We start from the raw sequence: 19405 nt of genomic DNA, 5'->3' as shown, positions 1-19405 counted from the left end.
CGAGTCTCAAGCCAGCGCGCACGAGGTTGCGCGAAAGTACCGGCCCTACCCCTTGGATCGAAATAGAAAAAGAGTGTAATCAATCGCACGAGACGGGACGGGTATGCTGAGTTATGGGTCTACGAGATAGTAAAGGTCCTTTATTGAGATGAGTAGAAGAAGTGGAGGTTTCTTTACAGTAGTTTCATGCTAGATGATAGTATTGTGATTGCTGCTTTTGAGGTGGATCCTTGTTGCCTCTCGTTGGTTGTCGCCGACAGCGACAACTTGTCGTGTGGTGAATTTTGCCATCACCAGCCTCACTCTGGTGGGCAGTTGTTGCCGTGCTGCCGTCGCACTGGCGGCAGGCAATTTGGCGACGCGCTGGGCAAGTTACAAACGCCCCATCGTGGTAAGGGCGCTTGTTCCCGCCAGGATCCCTCGACTCCGGAGGTCCGCCGCAAAAGGGCAACTTGCTCCCGGCGGGCGACGTGGAGAGGTCAGCAAACTGGATCGATCCTTTTGAGCCTCGGCTCGCTTCGCTGGCAGGGAACATCATGGGATGCCTGGTTGCGATACGTGGGTGTGTTCAGGTGCTCACCTTGAAAAGATTGCTTCTTGCTCTGATCTGCCACTTTGCGACGGCCGAGTATCCAAGTACTCCGCCGCTGCCTGGCACCGTGCACGGGTGGCTGCAAGTCGAGCTGCGGCTGTCCAACGGCAACAAAATTCGGCCTCCCCCCACCAGCGCTGCCAAACTGAGTCTTACCTTACAGAATCCGTTGTTATTTTCATACCAACGCTACTTTGGCGCTGCATTATTATTGATACGCTTTCAAGTTGAGACCAAGCTCAGCTCAAATGGCCTGAAATGTGGATGAGGGCTGACTGATTTTGAGTTAGGAAACGGTCACCGTAACAGCGTCGCGGTTTCTAGTCCACACAAAATGGCTACACCCACTTCAACTTGTTGCCCACGTTGCCCATAAGTTGAAGTGGGCCTCGACCACCTTTAGCCAACCACCTCACCCAGACAGGTACAGCACTGTATTAGCTTAGACCTGATACAACTACAAGTCATTTCCAAGTGAGTCGTAAAGTAGTGGTGCCTGTGTGTGAGGTTCGCCGCTACCTCGGGTTGGTGACAACGTCAACGCCGGCACAAAAGACACATGAAAACTCCCCCCCCCCCCCCCCCCGAGCTACGAGCTATGACCGAGCGAAAGCGCTGTCCTGCACTTTGTCTTTATGGCTGGCGACACTGTCAAATGCACTATAAATAAGGCGTCACTCATGTTGCAACCGCCGACCCCTTTCCAAGTGGCGGAAGCACTTGGCCGCTGCACGCAAGCGCCGGGGCAATGAAGCAGCAGCAACATGGCCAGATCCAGATCCTGCGCGAAATTGTGCCCGCCGTGGACTTGGAGAAGGAGCAACGCACGAGTCGGTCGTGGGCGTGGGTCTGCTCCGCCTTCGTCGGCAGAGACAAGGGCGAGTGCTGCGTGCATGTCGTGGAGAGTGTGTTCGTGGACAAGCAGCAGATTTGGTCCTGGTACTACACAGACGCAGGCGTCGTGCGTCGCAAGCCACAGAGCAAACTCACGCCAGATCAAGTGCATTGCGCGTTCGTGCATTTTGCTGACGAATTTGGCGGGGCAGATGTCACGCTGGACCCGGCCATTCGGCCTGTCGCCGTGTGCTGGTTCGAGAAGAACGACGCACCGGGTGCCGTGCCGTTCTTGACGGCGCCAGATCTCCTGACCTTTTTGAACTCGCTCGCCTCCAGTAGCGCCTGCACCGCCGCCATCAGCACCTTTGTCCGTCCACGCAGTGAACTGGACCCCGCTTGCTACGCCAACCTCGAGCATGAATTCACGTACGTGCTTCGATACCGACTTTATGAACTGCTGTGTAGACTGACCCTTGATTGATTTTGTTGTTTATCTTCTCCAGACTTCACAAGAGCGGTCGTGTTCAAGGTAAACTCTTCTGGTTGGCACTCGGTGGGCAGCGAATTGCTAGCAAGGATGTCAAGCTGAACACCAGCGTCAACGAGCTGGTCCAGCATTACGTCAGCTTCCTCGAGAAGAACAAGAAGTGTCGGGTTGCCCGTTGCGTGTCGCTATTCATTGTGGACGAGAGCGGGAAGCTGCAGTTGTGGCGGACTTCGGCTTGTGAGACCATCTCCGCGGCGGTGGCATTGCCTGTCGCCCCAACCTTCCCAGAGGCGCTTGTGTCGCCGTTTCCAAGCCCTTACGAGGGTCCTCGCGCCATGAACGAGAGACTCATCGCCCGCGCTCGTGCTGATAGTCTGCGAGCACCCGATGAGAGAGTGGTTGAGTCTATTATGGCTGCTCCAAGGCCACACTCCAACAGAAGTTCGGGTCGAATGCTCTCAGCCGCATCGTCTAGTGCCATGACTCGCTTGGATCCACTCGGAGAGATGGAGGGCAGGCGGCGTGCTAACCTTGAGCTGCGCAGTTCAAGCGACTGGGATGAAGCTTTATCTTTTCTTCCTGCTACGTCGTCACTGTCTCGAGGCCGGCGGCGTACCGTGTCAGCAGCTCATTTGATGTCCAGCCAGAAGCGTGGGTGCTGCGGAGATTTCTGCAGCATGTCAATAGCCGAGTTGACCGCCCGACGAATGGAACGCAAGAAGGCTTCTACTCTACGCGAACAAGCGGGGCATGCCAGGAAAGGCCGGCGGCGGACGAGTGTCGCCACCGCTACAGCTGCAGCGAATGCCTTCATGGAAGCTCATCGCACAGACGACTTGTTGGGGCGGCTAGCGGAACAACGAAAGCCAACGTCACCACAGCGGCTTCAGCGTGCCGAAGCAATGCCACTGACTCATACCATTCCGTTCAAGCTGGTAGCACAAACTCGGGCCGAGAAACAGCTTGTGGACCTCTTCATCCGACGGTACCAGAGCGGCGAAGACGGAGACTACCTTGCAGAGGCATACTACGGAGACGGCGAGCCCCTCGGAGTTACGTTTCCGGGGTACTTTTACCGGGACGTACAGGTCTGCGCTAACTGCTATGAGTTCTACACTCTAGTTGAAAAAGTTCGCATGGAGGCTCTGGATCAAATCGCACGGCGGCAGAAATCGAGTCCAAATCGTCGAAGTCAAATCGCACGGCGGCAGAAGTCGAGTCCAAATCGTCGAAGTCCTGACAAGTACGAGACAAACGACCCTGCTTCAAGACGCAAGCAGGTGCAGGAGCTTTCTATTGCCGAAAGAGGAGAGGAAGAAGAGGAAGAAAACCTCGACAATGATGGAGACACCGATAACAATGACGAGGACCTGGTGACAGATAGACTCCAGTATGTCTGGAAACATGTGTGGGCGCAGACTTCTAGAGTTGCTGCATCAATTACCAAGAAGGATGCTGCCGAGCTGTACAGCTTCGTGAATCCACACCCAGCGGTAGCGATGGTCATGAGTGCGCTGGGTGCACTCCTTCTAGGGTCACGAGGAGAAGACTGGTGCGAGGTCAAGCGAGTGATAACCCAGGACAAACTCCTCTCACGGATGCACCGCGTCGACTTGGAAGCTCTATCCGAGTGGGCCGTCTTGCAGGCAGCAGGTCATGCTCGAAATCCGCTCTTTACACCAGCACAGATCGCGCCGATCAGTTCATGCGCTGCTCGATTCTGTGACTGGATTCGGACCGTGTTGCAAGCTTACTCGTGGAAGCACAGGCTTCAAATGCAAGACCTGGAGACTCGACGTATGCTTTGCCTGCTCAAGCCGGAGATCCTGCCACCGGGCATTGGCGTAGCTCAACTGGGAGATGCCCAGCGTGGAAATGCAACAGCGAAGCGAAGGAAAACAAATGACCCCGGCAACGACGACTCATTATCCAGAACGCGACGTCAGTCTCAGCAGAAACAAGCTGCTCGCCGAGCTATCCAAGCTCAGCAAATGGCACGGCTTGCAGCCCCATCGGGTCTTCAAGATGGAGTAGTGGGGAACACAGCAGACAGTGTGTTCACCTGTCAGGATGGAGTCACGCAAATACCATACGCTGTCATCGGCCAGCCCATCGGTGAGACTGCGAAGTGCAATCTCGTGGTATTCCACGACCTCTTCGACACATTTGAAAGCACTCGAGTATTTTTCCGACCAATTGTTGCGCGAAACGTGGGTGCTCGAGCTTTGTTGTTCAATTTTCCGGGTCAGTCCGGATCGGCATACGCAGTCGACGACCAAGCTCGTGAAGAAGACAAACTCGTGCTCAACAACATGTGGCTCGCTCGTCGAGTACACGAGTTGCTGAATTTTCTGCAGCACACGACTCAGTTCGTCACCACTGGCGCCCCATTTCACATCGTCGGCTTCGGCAATGGTGCAAACGTGGCCACGTGCTATACCGCTCTGTATGGCAGGAGCTACGATGACTACTTGCAATCCCTTGCGCTGTTCAATGGCTTTGCAAGCGTAGACTCGCAGCTTGCAGCCGTGCTGCATAGTGCAGTGAATGTCTTCGCATGTTTGCCTCCGACTAGACCCGATTTGCCCGTGTCTTTCTTCTCCAAGTTCCTCTTCTCCGAGGGCTATCTGCGCAAGGTTGACATGAATCTAGCCCTCAGCATTTATACAGCGGTGACTAACGCCATCACGCTTGACGGTCGCATCCGGCTATGTCGTGGTGCACTTCGCCACGTGGATCTCGGCTCCCAACTTGCAGAGATCGGTGTGCCTCTTGTTCTTGTTCAATCTGTGGAGAATACGCTGGTATCCCCCACCAACGTGGACCCTTTCCTCCAGGGTCGTTCCAGCGTGCAGCACGTGTGGTCTCATCAGCAACCGCACACCAGCGACCTGCGTTCCAAGACTCGAGCTCAGTTGCGGAAAGCGCTGGCTACGCCCAAAAGCGCCTTCGTATCCTGGCTTCGCGCTGGGCACGAGCTTCGCCAGGAAGCAAAATGCTACGTAACTGAGGTGATCGAGATGCTCGTGAATTGCCAAATGGAGCCGCCCGATAAAGAGCGTGCTGCATTTGAGCAGGTAGATAGCTGCCAACCAGCAGCGGGTAAGGAACAGGAGCCAAAGTTGGTTGTGAAAAACGAACCAGCGGATCGACAAGCCAACGAAAACGCATCCAGTACACTTGAATTACGAGCTGTACCAATTTCTGAGGCCCCGAGGCAGCCCTTAGGTGCAGACCCTGTTGGCAACCAGCCACCTTCTCAACAAGTCCACAAATCTCCGTATGAACTTCAGCTTGAGAAATCGGAGCGCGCTTTTCAGGAGGCGCTACGCACTCACGAAGCCCAAAAGGCCGAGTACGAGAAGAAGAAGTGGCTCCAGCAGCAACAAAAACAGAAGAATGCCGGCGAGTCAGCTGATGAGAACACAACAAAAGATGAGAACGTGATCGCCGCGACAACCAGAGCTGCTGAGGTCCCAATAACGCAATCTGTGGTGCCCATGGACATGCTACTGCCCCCTGCTCTTCCTGCCGCAGTAATGCACCCCCAGCAGTTGTCGGATAAGCGTGACGAACATCAAACGCCGCAATATCCCCAGCAAAGTGAAGCAAGCAACACAGCTCAAGTGGATGACGACATTGAAAGCGTTCGAGCCAAAATTCGAGCTGAAGAAGAGCGTCTCGAGCAAGAAGCGGAAGAGCAACGTCAAAAACATCGGACGGCAACAGAGGAACGCATGGCTGCTCTGCGCGAAGAGCAGGAACGCCGGCGGCGCGAATGGGAACAAGAAGATCGTGACCGACTGGCAGCTCTTGAAGCGCAACTGCAAACTCAGCAGGCCGAACGACTTGCCGCATCTCAGCAGCGGGATCTCGTGCAGCTAGCACAAGACGAAGCAGTGCTGGCTGTGGGCTCCACACCATCAGAATCGTCACCATCGGCAGCTCCACTGGTAGTGGAACCGTCCATCGAGATGCCTAGTCCTGCGATAACTTCCCCGACTGCGTTGCTGGCTCCGACAGTGGAAGCAACACGCCAGCAAATTCGAGAGCAGCCAGAGCTCCCGAGCTTGTTCGACCAACTCGAAGCGGAAGAACATGCTCGAAAACGTCGGGAGCACAAGCGTCGAGCTTTTGGGCCTGGCCTAGTAGCAGGAAGCCATCTAACCGGTGAGCAGTACGACGAGGTGCGTTCATCACTCCAACAAAACTTCCGCGAAGACACCCGGGCGAATGAATCGAACATGAAACGCGAACTGCGAAGGAGGCGAGACGCTCAAGCTACGCGAGTGCAGAAGTACATCCGTCGGTTCTTAGCAACGCGTCGAGTTGATCGAATCCGACGCGAAATGCAGCAAGAGCGTGTGAAAAACTTCGCCGGTGGTGAGATCGTGAGGATAGCACGAGGTCGGCTGGGTCGTCGACGATTCCGCCGGTTGTTTGAAGAGAAAGAAGAGGCTGCAAGACGATTGCATGCCGCCATACTCATCGAGACCGTCTTCCGGGGGTTCTCGTGTCGTGTGGCTTACCGCGCAAAGTTGCGAGAAAGTAAGGCGCGCATGCTAGAACGAGTGTATCGCGGTCATCTTGGACGCAGACGTGCTCGAAGACTGCGCGAGGAGCACGAGCGTCGTCGTTATCAGGATCGGAATGCTGCCAAGCTGCAGGCTACTTGGCGCATGTACGTCGCGCGTGGCCAGTACCTCACTGTTCGGTTCTCGGAGCTTGCAGCGTTGGAGATCCAGCGGATGTATCGTGGTCTTTTAGGACGTCGAGAGGCTGCACGCAAGAAGCAGTGGCGCGATGCAGCGCCTGGGGCTGAAAGACTGGCACTTGGACTACAGTTGATTGAAGGCTCAAAGCAGGCATTTGAGCGCCAACAAAGCGAGCTCGACGCGCTCCACCGTGCACAGGAGGCAGCAGAACGCCAGGTTAGCGCTGTGCACAACGAGCTTCGTGAAGCCGAGAAAGAGCTAGCAGTGCTGGAGCGCGAGCTACAGGAGATCGACCAGCTAGATGCCGACGTACGGGAGTTGACCCACGAGGCGGAGCGATTGCATGCTGGTGGTGTCGAAGGCTTGCTGCGCAACCACCGCTCGTCACAACAGCACCAACATCTAGGCAACGGAGTACCTGAAGCCTCTTCAGCGGACAACAACGACGCTGCACCATACGAACTCGGAGCGGAAAATGCGTTTGAGTCCAAGGAAGCTCTCAAAAAGCGCCAAGCCGATGCCTACGCAGTTGAGATGGCACTCAGCATCAAGCGTAGTGAGCGTGAAAAGAAGAAGCGCGACCTCGAGGCTGAATTCGCTGGGGCATTCGCTGAGGTTCAACGGAAGCGAGAAGCTTTGGCCGCGCTGGAAGAGCGCCTGGCAGACATGGAGCAGACGCGCATGCGGAAGGATCGAGAGTTTGCTCGCCTGCAGCGCCACTTGATGGAGTTGTTGGAAGAGCAGAAGCTCGAGCTTGAAAACTTGCGCGAGAAGGGTATCGAGCTTGAGACAGCAACAGCCACCTCGGCAGCGGCAGCAGCGGCCACAGCAGCTAAGGCGCGCGAGCATGAGGCACGGTCGCAGGCCATGTTTGAGTCCACGGAGGAACTCATGAAGTTTCAGTTCATGTCAATGTCGTTGTCGTACTTCAGCTCGCTCAACATGCTCAAGAACCTGCGCGATATCAACGCTGACACCACTGCGGCGGCCATCACCACCACAGCGGAGACTGCCGCCACTGCTGCCGCTGCCGCTGCTGCTGCCAACATTACGCCGGTCACTGCAGCTCTTGCGAAGAAGAAGGTAGGCGGAGATGCCATCAGTAATCTGCTCACGACGGTGGCTCAGCGCAAGCAGCAGGAGCTAGCACAGCAGCAACGCGAAGAAGGGGAAGCGTTAGCACCCGGAAAGCAGCAGCCATTGCCCGAGGAGCTGCGCGCTTGGACCGTCGACGATGTGGGTCGATGGCTCGACAGTTTGTCCTTGCCGCAGTACAAGGCTGCATTCCGCGAGGGTGCAGTGGACGGCGAGTTCCTCATTGAGCTTCGTGCCGAGGATATGGCCGAGGTTCTCGGTGTATCACACAAGCTGCACGTCCGCAAGCTGCTCGCTGCTCGCAACAAACTGCTGCCACTGACGCCGGCCGAGCGGGCGCAACTGGATGCTGTCAACCACGAAGCGAACGCAGCACGCGCTCGCGGACAGGAGCCGGCTGGAGGAGAAGAGGTCTCCTTGGAGGTTGACACCGTGTTCTCGCAGGCGCGCAATGGACGCATGAAGCGGCTCGTCGAGAGTCTGGACGCGGGCTTCCCGATCGATAGCGAGGACGACAAGGGCAACACGCTGCTGCTGCTCGCCTGCCAGAACGTGAACCAGCGGATGGTGGAGCTCTTAGTCACACGCCGAGCCAATGTGAACCATCGCAACGCACAGGGCAACACGCCTCTCCACTTCGCGATGGCGTACGACGGCGAAGGGGTCCTGGGCGAGTACCTGATCGCACACGGCGCCGACGACACCATCGAAAACAACAGTGGCCTCACACCGTACGACGGGCTCACGGCCGAATGAGAAGAATATCAAGACACAGGTTGGTAGAGACACTCGCTCCAGGTCGCATCGTTCGCGAACCCGGACGATATATTTTTGCTGTTCATTCTGCTGGTGTAATGAAGCCTTCACCACCGATTAGATAATACACACGTACGGCGCTCGCCACCACACTCCAGATGATTCCCTTCTTGGTCTTGCCCTCGACAGTTCCTTGCTGACATCCGCGGTTGCTTCGAGCGAGCTCCTTGTTAGTTGGATGTTGTATTGTCAATCTTAGGCGTCCACCCGAGCCTCAGCCACACCACGTGCCTGGGAAGCCATCATGCGGTTCACGGCGTTCACGTAGGCCGTAGCCGACGCCACGAGGATGTCAGTGTTGGCACCGTGGCCAACGAACTGGCGGTCGCGCGTCACACCCGTCTGGGCGTTCACGTGCTTCTCGTCCTCCGTCTTCTCTTCCTCCTCCTTCTCCTCCTGCACGCGCACGGTGACCTCACCCAGAGCGTACGTGCCATCCGTCACACTCTCCACGGAGAAGTCGTTCAGCTTGATGCTGTCCATGCCAGTGGCGCGCTTGATGGCAACGTAGATGGCGTCAATCGGACCAGTGCCCATGGCAGCCTCGCTCACCTCCTGGCCGTCCTTGTGGGCAAGCGTGACCGTGGCCGTCGGCTTCACGAGGTTACCAGCAGTCACGTGCACAGACTGTAGCGTCCAGAAGACCTCCGGCTTGAAGAGCTCGTCCGAAACAATCGCCTCCATGTCAGCATCCGTGACCGTCTTCTTCTCGTCAGCCAGCACTTTGAACTTCTCGACGTAGTAGTCGAGCTCCTCCGGGGTGAGGTTGGTGTAGCCAAGCTGCTGGAGACGCTTGCTGTACGCGTGGCGGCCAGAGTGCTTGCCAAGCACCATCTTGTTCTCGCTGAGACCAACCGACTCCGGCAGCATGATCTCGTACGTGGCCTGGTGCTTCAGCACACCGTCCTGGTGGATACCCGACTCGTGGGCGAAGGCGTTGGAGCCGACAATGGCCTTGTTGGGTTGGATGGACATGCCCGTGTAGTGGCTCACCATGCGGCTGCAGCGCGTAATTTGCGTCGAGTCAACGCTCGTGTACACGGGGAAGTGCTGCGGGCGAGTCTTGAGCGCCATCACCAGCTCCTCCAGGGCCGTGTTACCGGCACGCTCACCGATACCGTTGATCGTGACCTCCACCTGACGAGCTCCGCCCTGCACAGCGGCCAGAGTGTTGGCCGTGGCCAGACCCAGGTCGTTGTGGCAGTGCGTGGAGAAGATGGCCTTGTCGCTGCCCTCCGTGTTCTCGATCAGGTAGCTGAAGAGCGATCCGTACTCTCCGGGCACCGTGTAGCCGACCGTGTCGGGGATGTTGAGCGTGGTGGCGCCGGCCTTGATGACCTCGGCGAGCACCTCGCACAGGAAGTCGGGGTCACTGCGTCCGGCGTCCTCCGTGGAGAACTCGATGTCCGGCGTCAGGCTCTTGGCGAACTTGACGGCGTCCACGGCGCGACGGATGCACTCGTCGCGCGAGATCTTGAGCTTGTACTTGAGGTGGATGTCGGACGTGGCCAGGAACGTGTGGATGCGGTGCTTGGGCGCGTGCTTCACGGCGTCGTAGCAGCGCTGGATGTCCTTCTCCATGGCGCGCGCGAGACCGCAGATGGTCATGGGCTCGCCCGTGGCGCGGTTGGCCGTGAGCGGGCCGATCTCCTTGGCGATGGCCGACACGGCGTCGAAGTCGCCGGGCGACGAGATGGGGAAGCCGGCCTCGCACACGTCCACGCCCAGCGCGCTCAGGCCGCGCGCGATGTCCAACTTCTCTTTGAAGTTGAGCGTGGCGCCGGGCGACTGCTCGCCGTCGCGCAGCGTCGTGTCGAAGATCGCGAGGCGGTCCTTGCCGGCCTCGGCGGCGGCGGCGTTCGAGAAGGCGCGGCGGGCGTGGGCGCGGGCCGTCACGGCCGAGCGCTTGGCGATCGTCTGCATCACGCTGACTGGCAGAGGAAGGAGTGAAGGCCCTAGTGCGCGGATTGAAGAATGAGCGGCTCAAGGCCGTGTCGGCGAGGTGTTGCAGCTGGCCGGCACACCAAAACACACGTTCTTGTGGCTGTGGCAGCCCGGCTTTTCCACCAATGAGGCCCCTGTTTTTAGCTTGTTATATTATTCCCCCTTGGAGGAATTGCCCCGTTGTGGCGCTACCGATAAGAACGCTCCTGCGGGTCCCAGCAGCGAAGGGAAAATTCCGGGCCGGGATCCCGCGCCCGCGTCCTTTGTGGCTGATGTGGAAGATGCCACAACTGAACCTCGTTGTGGCATCTTCCACATCGGGAAATCAGTGACGAGGCGCATTTTTAGCGGGCTTAGATTTTGTTAAGCCCACGTTGAAGGTGTGGACTACTTTGTGGACTTACGAACTTCCAGCAACTTCCATGTCAACGCGGGTCACTCAGGCTGAGCTGAGGACGCTCGAGCGGGCGTTCAAGGTAAACGATCTGCGCTTCGACTGCAACGTCACGTGGGTGAGCCTCAGTGCGGTGTACTCGATCATCCGCATCTCGGACAACAGGGTCACTCTCGCTAGCGTTCTGGATGAGTTCTTTGGAGGTATCTACCGCACCCACGGCACGGATGTGAAGAGAGTTTCGGACGAGCGCTTCGCGGAGTATGAGGGTAGGCCGTTCAGCGTGTGTTTTGCCGACCTCCTTGAGGTCGTGTGCGAGAATGAAGACACGCGAGCGGCGTACAATACCCAGGTATCGAACGTGACCTGGGAACCGCAGTCAGCAAAGCCACGTCGAGATGCATTTGTTCGTCTCCACATGTGCTACACGAACAAGTGCGGTCGTCGCCCCCAGTATGCCCTCGAGAAGATATGGGCCCATGTGTTGCAGTGTGACTTGGCAGTCAAATCGGCCATCGAGGTGTACAAACCAGGTATGTCTGATCCCCTAGAGGTAGTCTATTTGACGCCCGTGGACGACGACGACCCGATCATTTACCCCCCGCCAGAAAGAAGTCAAGGTCTTTTCAGCGACGACTACGACTGGATCCCGGATGGCATTTGTGAAATGTATCTCATTGATGGAGGCACTACTGGGAACTATCTTCTCTATGAACCTGGGATGTTCTGCGTTGAGAAGCTGGGAATGTCAGATGAGTTTCGGCTACACGACAGGGTGAAAGACCAGTGCTCCTTATCTTTTTTGGGGCACTATCTCAAGGCAGAAAGCCGGAAGCCCAGGGTACTATGCGTTGTGCAGATCGATAAGGCTTTCGTCGAGGCAGCAGAGAAAGAATTTCGGCAACGGATGGGTAAACTCAACCTCGGCTGGATCTACTCGGATGCGACCGATCACGACAAGAAAGAGTTGATCCGGTGCGTTCCTCAGCAAGTGCCGCTCGTTAGAGCCCACTTTCTTGACGTAGCCAAAAAGTATCATGCTCGTGTGCAATCCTACCATGAGCCACCCAGAGTCTCCATCCCTATTGCCCGGCCCGTTCGGACGTATGATCCCACCGACATCGACGTACGGAATGAGAGAGAGACGGACGACATTGTGGACTTAGTCTTAGTGGTGAAGTACCACATACGGTTCCCTACACGCGGTTATATGTTCTTTAGCGGGATGCTTGAACAAGAGCGCGCGATCCCGCTTCGTACCGCGTGCTCCCGGCTCGGAATTCAAATGCAATCCAGAGCGTACACTGGGCCAGTGAACAAGAAGGGATATATCGACGCGTTGTGGTCTTGGCTTCAGCGGCGCAAAACGCCAACTCCCCAATGAGAGACAGCATTTCAAAGACAGGCACGTTGAAGTGGGCTATTAGATGGTCCCTGTATTATGTAGGAAAGATATGGACATTGAGCCACCCAGCTGGTCTCAACACCAGCGAATTCATTCACCACCGTCAAGATTGCTCACATTGACAATGCGTTTTGGGATATTCGGTAAGTTTAAGTTCCGACGCCACAGCCAGAAGAAAAAAGCTATGGCCGATCTTGCACGGTCGCCCATTGACGGGCATCACGCTGGCCGCGGCGCGCGGATACCCAGCGCGGTGACTTGCAGCTGCGAGCTGCTGGACTCCGCCGAGCACGTGAAGGCTCGGCCGTTGAGCACGGCGTTGCTGCTGCAGTGCGAGTGGGCCAGAGGCAGGGGCACCGCTGCCTCGGCACCGCCGTCGTCGCTGCTACCGAACTTCTGTCGGCGCCATATCATGCGGCTAACGTCCAGCTTGTAGAGCACAGTGCAGGCGGTGAACGATTCGGTCTCGCCGATTAATATTACTATAGTAATTTAGATTACCGGCCGGGCAACCTGTGCAAGCTGCCACCAGTATCTCGCGCAGCGATCTTAGAGCGAGCCAATGGGATCCGTTCGCGACAGCATTTTGACTAATGAAAAAGGCGTGATGTAAGCATGGTGTGGCGCAAAAGGGACGCGTAAAAATCTCCTGGTGGCAAAGCGCAAGCAGCAGACGAGCTGCAGTCCGGTGCTTCACGCCACCACAACTTGTGGTCACAACAACAATCTTGTGGTCCACAAGACCACAAGATTGTTGTCGTGGAGGCGAGCACCAGCAAGGGCGTTAAACAGGACACGCGACTTCAATGCCCAGCGAGGATGAAGGCGGCGAGAGCGAGCAACGAGAACTAGCGAAAGCAAGGCAAGCGGACCAGCAAGTTCAACATGGCGAGGGAACGTGGTGCCAGGCAGCGCGGGATCGAGGGCGGCGCGGCTGAATGGACTCGCGCTTGTGACTTGCGTCTGCCATGCGATTTTTCCCGTCTGCAGCCTGCAGTGCGGAAGGCTGGATTCCAGCCTGGAAGTCTTGCCAAGACTGGCTTGGGCCCCAAGTTGGGGGCGACATCGATCCCGGTTCTGCTGCGGAGGTTGCGGATGCTGGCCATGTGCGTCGCTGCAGATGTCGTATATCATACCAGCACTCGCATCGGTTATGAACCTGACGATCGAGCATATACATGCATGGCGATCCATTGAGTGGTGCGGTGGTTTGACGCGGCCCCGGCATGCGCAGCGAACAGCTGCTTTCCTTGAGGTCTCATCAGATGTTTGCCTTCAACCTGGCCCTGTAGCGAGCGATGTCAATGCGAATGCAGGAAGAGGCAATGATGTTCACCTCGCATGACGGCGAAAATGAATGCGTTTAGCCTACATGTAGCCGCTGCAGTCCTCCCTGGCAGTGCTTGTGCCGTTGTAGTGTACCCGTGTTTCGGTACCTGAGACCAACAGCAGTGATTGGCTGGATCCCTTCCGGCCGTTACGCCGTAACGGGCCATGCCGTTCAAGAGCGCATAATCAGCACTAAACGCCGTGGACGAGGGGGGCTCCAGTTCCGCGATTTATTGGAGATAGCGGGGGCCGGTAGGCCCCACTATCTCCGGCGAGTTTCGGCTATCTGCGGCGGAGCGGCTCGAAGAGTCACTCCACTCTAGATAAATTCGGCGGATCAACAATTGGGCCCGATGTGCGAGCAAGCTAGCGGTGATTTAGTACGAGATCCCGACGTTATCCCGCTCAATGAGAGAAGAAGATTGGTACAACAGGCGCTAGACACGTGTTCGTCCCCACCTCAGATTGTCTTTCCTGAATCTGTATCGTGTGGAGCAAGCTTGGCTTCGTTTTTTTCTCGGCCGGTGTTGGTGTGGGTTCCAGAAGCAAGAAGACGATGGAAGCGCCCGTTCTGTGTGGTGCCAGGATGTCAATGTGAGCCTAACGTGAAAGAGAGGAAGCAGCGTGTCATTGAGGACGTCGGATACAAGTATAATGTTCTCTATGTGAAGTACCAGTGCACCCGCAAAGTTGCAAGCGGAAAGGCCAGGACGTTTTCAACGTTGAGCTCTAGCTTTCTCGAGGCTAACCCAGACGTGGCAGTACATCTCCCGTTCGTCATTAGCAAGAAAATGGGGTTTTCTAAGGGGTTAATGGAGCACGTTCATGAAGGAATTCTCTCTCCCAATGGATTATCGCATGCTTTGAGTCACTTGGAGAGACGTTGACAACAGGTACTACGAGTTGCTCTCAAAGTTTGTTTATGCAGTCGGCCAGAAGTACCGCGAAAATGCCGCTTATTTGCCGCCGATCCCGCCCACCGTCGATGCATACCTGAAAAAAAACAAGGTGGTGTCACAAAGCTCAATGACCGACGCCTGGTTGGCGTACACTGAATTATACGGCTCTCTGTGTGAAGTAGTAATGAAGCAGACCAAAGTGAAGAAGGTCCTGCGTGCTGATCACTCGGTGAAGTTCTGCAAACGATTGAAACTGTGGAGCGGTCATGGACAACGTGATAATTTAGCAGACGCAAAAATGTTGCTTCTGTAGCAAAATGAAATCGGGCAGATAGTTGGTCGGCGTCTTACGAGCTCCGAAAACAAAGATGAGACCATGCAACTACTCTCTGACGTTCGACCGCAGCTCGATGCAGACGGCGACTGCTATTTCATCTCTGATAATGCGGCAGCCGTGCGGAAATTCGTTGTGGAAGCGCTGGGCGATTCTGTCGTTGTCAAACAGGATCCTTTCCATGTGATTCAACGCTTCAGCGAAAAGCTGAAGTCAAAACCCAAGCGGAAGTTGCTGTGCCAGGAGTTGTCAAGTGCGATGTATGACGTAGATCGTGAGTTAAGACCCCCGGTGGAAATGGAAGCTAACTTGCGAGCAGTGCTTAGCAAGATAAGTGATAGCGAGTTGGGGTGTACTCCAGAGAAATGGAGGAATTGCATCAAGCACAACATTGCTCAGATCAGCTTGGGTGAGCTGCATGTTGCTGAGAACGTGTACAATGAAGGTGGTGGTCCTCCGGTTCGAGTAGTATCAACAAGTCAATTGGAAGGATTTCATTCCGCTCTGAAAAAATTATTGGCTCGCGTTGAACATGGTTTGCGCATTTTAGATGTGCAGCAACGTTGGAGCTCGCTTTGGTAGGAATCCGCACATGGAGAATATTGATTTGATAGCGGCGTGTCGTGCTGCCACAGTGTGCAAGTTGTATGGTGAGCGCTTAGTTGCAGATACAGCTGAGCAAGAGTTTGTGTCGAACCTCGTTTCAGCTTCTCTACCTCGTCCGCAATATCGCTCGAGTACAGAACGCGACTTTGCGTTCACGTCGTGGCAGCAGATATTTGCTTGCGCTGACCTCGATGCGTCGGGCCAAGAGACGAACCTGTCGCGGCCAAGACAGCATCTCCACACGATAAAAGAGTTGCTGTCCAAGAATGCAACTACACTACAGTGTGGAACCGTTGATCGTGTAGAATTCATGCATTCGCTTCGCATGGAGGAAGATAGTGCAGAGGGAGCTGCCGGGTTCTCGCCAGAAGAGCACGAGCTCCTGCGCCAAGTTCTACGAGAGCAAAAGGAATGTGGTAGAACTTGGGCGGACTGCGTGCTGGTGACCACCATCATGTTCAACCTTGTTGTCGCTTCGAACAGGAATGCACGCATTAGACTGTATCGGCGCAGTTATCGTACTCTCGAAACAAAAGTCAAGGCAGTGCGGGCTGAGTCTAAGCAAGCTTCAAAACAGTCGGCTGATACGCGGAAAACCTTATTTCATTTTCGGAATGAAGCAGAATGCACTGGTAGAGCAACCGACCACGAGCGAGCGCTGCACCAGCAACTATTTGACACTCTTCGACGGACCAATATTGTCTCGCAGAAACGACTGGCGTTTTGTAGACTCTATGACTTCGCGAGCTGTGTCTGCGGTGGAGTTCGAGCATTTGACAAAGTATCACTAGAGAGGAGATGGGGCGCACTCAAAAAGTCAAGCTCATCCTTCACGATTAAGTTTAAAAATGTTCGAAGCGCGTTACGACAGAGCGAAGCAGACATTTCATCGTCACGCAACGATGCCCGTGAAGCTGACACCTCATTACCACGAAACAGTACCAGCGAAGGTGACATCTCCACGCACAAAACAACCAGCGAAGATGACACCTCCGCTCGCAACACTGCCAACGATGTCCAGTTGGACAGATATTCTTGCAGCGTTTCAGCTGAACTTGTGGTTTCTGCACCCCCGGCGTTGACTGGCGATGCGTCTCGCCTCCTTTCCAGTGATAATGGACTTGTTGTTTCTGGAGAAGTTGTGCGTCCTCCCCCTCCCGTAGTAATATCTACTGTAGTGAGCACATGGACATACTACGTCAAGAAGCGGAAAAATTTAAGGGTACACGTGGAAAAGCTGCTCACCTCATGAACGTGTTCAACCAGTACTACCCGAAGTCTGTGTTGACCCCCAATCAACTGCGAATGAGGATCCGAAACAGCACACGAGAGTCAACCCACGCAGGCGCTCCAGGCGAAGCACAGACCACGCCTGATCCGGAAGTGCCATCCGTCCGGGAGCTGCCACACAAAACCAGAAAACGGAAGGCAATCTCCTGCCCCGACTGCAGACAAAAGCACGTGAAGTGCAGCGACAGCAAAAACGCTCAGTGCTTGAAGCTGGTTAGCAAGTCAGCAAACACGTTAGACAGCTATTTCTCCACTCCATCTTAAGGTTAATACACTAGCTTGCAGCATACTCATGGATACGTACTCGGGCCTGCGGCATTTCCGCTGCTCCATGACACTGCTGGTGGTCAGGCAGTGTTTTTTGTCTTCAGCTCGTGGTGAAGCGATTGACGGAGGTGCGGCAGTCCTACTTGGACTAAGCTCGGTGTGCCAGCGCTACCCTTGTCTGTCCTTCCGAGTAGGGTCGTCGCCGCAGCCGTCGCCGCGTCTGGTTACCACTGCACGCACTTGCGTTCCTGCTCCACATCTCGCTACACTGCCCTCGTTTTGAACTGCGTTGTCAAATTCAGCTTGCGTCGTATAAAGCATCCTGATTGGCTAATAGCATACTGGGGAGTTAATCGGGAAATCGGGAACGTGGTCAACCTGGTCCAGGTGGTCCGGATGGTCAAAGTGGTCCCGGGAGTTTCCCTCTATCTTTAACAAACCAGTTCCGCTGCCATGGCGTCCCGACCACTGCCCAACAACGGCGCCCACTCCTCCCCGGTCCGACAGAACGTGGCTCTGCGTTGGCTCAACAACGCGGCTCCGGCACCAGCTGCTTTGAAGACTGTGCGCTCGCCAGTGAAGAAATGGCCTCCCCCTGCGCGAGTCGAGGCTCCGCCTCATTCCCCGGTGGCTGCGGCGCCAGTTCCTACGCCGGTAATCGAGAAGAAAGTGGCAGCGTCTGCATTCCAGACTGCGCGGGCAATGTTCGAGGCCAAGAAAGCTCCTGCTGCAGCTGCCTCGCCTCCACCGAGCCGTCGCCGAGTTGCATTCCCCACACCTGTTGTTGCAAAGCAGGATTCGAATAGCTCAGACCTGTCAAGCTCCTCATGCAGCACCGTGGATTCCGAGACAAACCATAAGCTGGAGGAGTGCGTGGAAACCCAGAAGCCGAAGCCCTCTCTGCCGGTTCAAGCGCTTGAAAAAATGGAAAAGGAGACAGTCAGGGTCTCCACTCCAGTGCATGATAGTGCAAAGATATCGCCCAACACTGCCAAGCCCCTTGTATCCCTTCAACCTCAAGAAGCTCGAGCATCACAGCCTCCTAGCCCCGCAGCGATCGGAATCAATACCGAAAAAATGAAACAGGCTCAGCCAATGGAAGCTGATATCGACCCGTTCCGACTACTTCTACCAGTTGATACGCCTCCAACTCTTCCCGATGAAGTCCCCTCAGTCTACGATAGTGCTGCCGTCGAGATGGAGAAGAACATCAAGAAGGTGGTGCGCAAGCTGCTTAAGAAAGATAAAGCTCGATTAGTGGAGTTCAAGATGAATTCGCGGCTATTTGGAACCGATTTCATGGATTCACACGCCTACCTGGACACGCTGATTAAAGACTTCGGACGAATTCGCGCGTTGCAACTGGTTCCCTGCTTGCTGAGCGTTCAACCAGATATTTTGAAGGGCAACGCGTTGCTTCTTACCGCCAAAAACTACTCACTGCGGAACGAAGAGGCATTGAGACAAGAGCTCCGAGAGTTGCAGGTAGCGAGTGTGATGAACACACAAGTAACAACGAAAGCGCCATCATCTCGCGCACCAACCTCCCCTTCCAAGGCCAAAAGAGTCGCTAGCCCCAATTCAGCCCCAGCACGCCGCGTGTGTAGTGCTTCTGAAGCCCAACCTGCCAACGCTACTGTCGAGTATATCAGTTCCCCAATCGCGCAGTCTCGAACTTCTGCAGTTCCTCCACCGTCAACTGACATCTCGAGTCAGAAGAAGCCGACGCTGATCAACTCCGTACAGTGTTTGGCAGCGACCAAGACCACTGCAACCAAACCCGTTGAACCGATGCCAGAACCCCAAGAAGTGGCTCCGCCTGTGATCAACGTTGCTGTCGCTGGTCCAATTCAGCAAGTTCTTGCTCCAAGTCTAGTCGCCATGAAGCGCGCCGAGTCTGCTACTAGCGAAGAAGAATTTCGCGTCGAGAACCTCTTCGGAGAAATCATCAAGACTCCCTCTCCGAAGGAACAACCACACAAACAGAGCGGCACGGATGCTCTCGTTGCTCCGGTATCGCCCACGTCCTCGATTCAGAGTTTCGAAGAAGCTGAAAACTTGTTCGGTGAACGTCTGTCCTCGTCCTCTCCTTCAAGCGTCAGCCGGCGAAAGACTGTAACGTGGGGTGAAACTCAAACAGTCGAGGTCCCGATCCAACGGGACGCTCAGGTCAAGACAACAAAGAAGCCGCTGCCGTTCCTCTTCGGCCCCGCCACCGCAGCCGCCTTCGACTCGGACTCGGACGAGTCAGACTTCAGCGATTGATGTCTCTGAAAAATGTCATGTGTGCGCTGGTCTAGGTTGATAGTGCTTACTGTAATTTGAGCTCTCGGTTGTCACTGTTGAAGTGGTCACAGCATGCTCTATGACACAACGAAGTTCGTATGCGCTTGAG

General features: G+C 55.7%; 5 protein-coding genes across 5 annotated transcripts; 4 read left to right on the top strand and 1 right to left on the bottom strand.

Moving 5' to 3' along the window:
• Positions 1 to 2593: 2593 nt before the first annotated feature.
• PHYSODRAFT_472033 (hypothetical protein) lies at positions 2594 to 8482 on the top strand (the record flags this gene model as incomplete). The annotated part of the gene is made up of 4 exons (XM_009517592.1): positions 2594 to 3129; positions 3187 to 4362; positions 4576 to 8005; positions 8060 to 8482. The coding sequence occupies 4 exons, from the start codon at positions 2594 to 2596 to the stop codon at positions 8480 to 8482; spliced, it is 5565 nt and encodes a 1854-aa protein (XP_009515887.1).
• Positions 8483 to 8504: 22 nt separating this feature from the next.
• Positions 8505 to 10496, bottom strand: PHYSODRAFT_552331 (hypothetical protein). The gene has a single exon (XM_009517591.1). It carries the CDS (start codon positions 10463 to 10465, stop codon positions 8738 to 8740), a length of 1728 nt encoding a protein of 575 aa, XP_009515886.1. The 5' UTR covers positions 10466 to 10496; the 3' UTR covers positions 8505 to 8737.
• A 412-nt stretch (positions 10497 to 10908) lies between these two features.
• Positions 10909 to 12721, top strand: PHYSODRAFT_322258 (hypothetical protein; the record flags this gene model as incomplete). Its single annotated transcript, XM_009517590.1, has 3 exons — positions 10909 to 11655; positions 11740 to 11855; positions 12454 to 12721. 3 exons carry the CDS (start codon positions 10909 to 10911, stop codon positions 12719 to 12721), a joined length of 1131 nt encoding a protein of 376 aa, XP_009515885.1.
• Positions 12722 to 13170: 449 nt separating this feature from the next.
• PHYSODRAFT_294115 (hypothetical protein) lies at positions 13171 to 13482 on the top strand (the record flags this gene model as incomplete). Its single annotated transcript, XM_009517589.1, has 1 exon — positions 13171 to 13482. One exon carries the CDS (start codon positions 13171 to 13173, stop codon positions 13480 to 13482), a length of 312 nt encoding a protein of 103 aa, XP_009515884.1.
• Positions 13483 to 18087: 4605 nt separating this feature from the next.
• On the top strand, positions 18088 to 19275 carry PHYSODRAFT_248130 (hypothetical protein; the record flags this gene model as incomplete). The annotated part of the gene is made up of 1 exon (XM_009517588.1): positions 18088 to 19275. One exon carries the CDS (start codon positions 18088 to 18090, stop codon positions 19273 to 19275), a length of 1188 nt encoding a protein of 395 aa, XP_009515883.1.
• Positions 19276 to 19405: the final 130 nt, after the last annotated feature.

The sequence above is a fragment of the Phytophthora sojae genome, assembly GCF_000149755.1.
Source record: "Phytophthora sojae unplaced genomic scaffold PHYSOscaffold_1, whole genome shotgun sequence".
Lineage (NCBI taxonomy): Eukaryota > Oomycota > Peronosporomycetes > Peronosporales > Peronosporaceae > Phytophthora > Phytophthora sojae.
The sequence above is the reverse complement of the archived record's forward strand: the minus strand, read 5'-3'. Positions and strand labels throughout refer to the sequence as shown.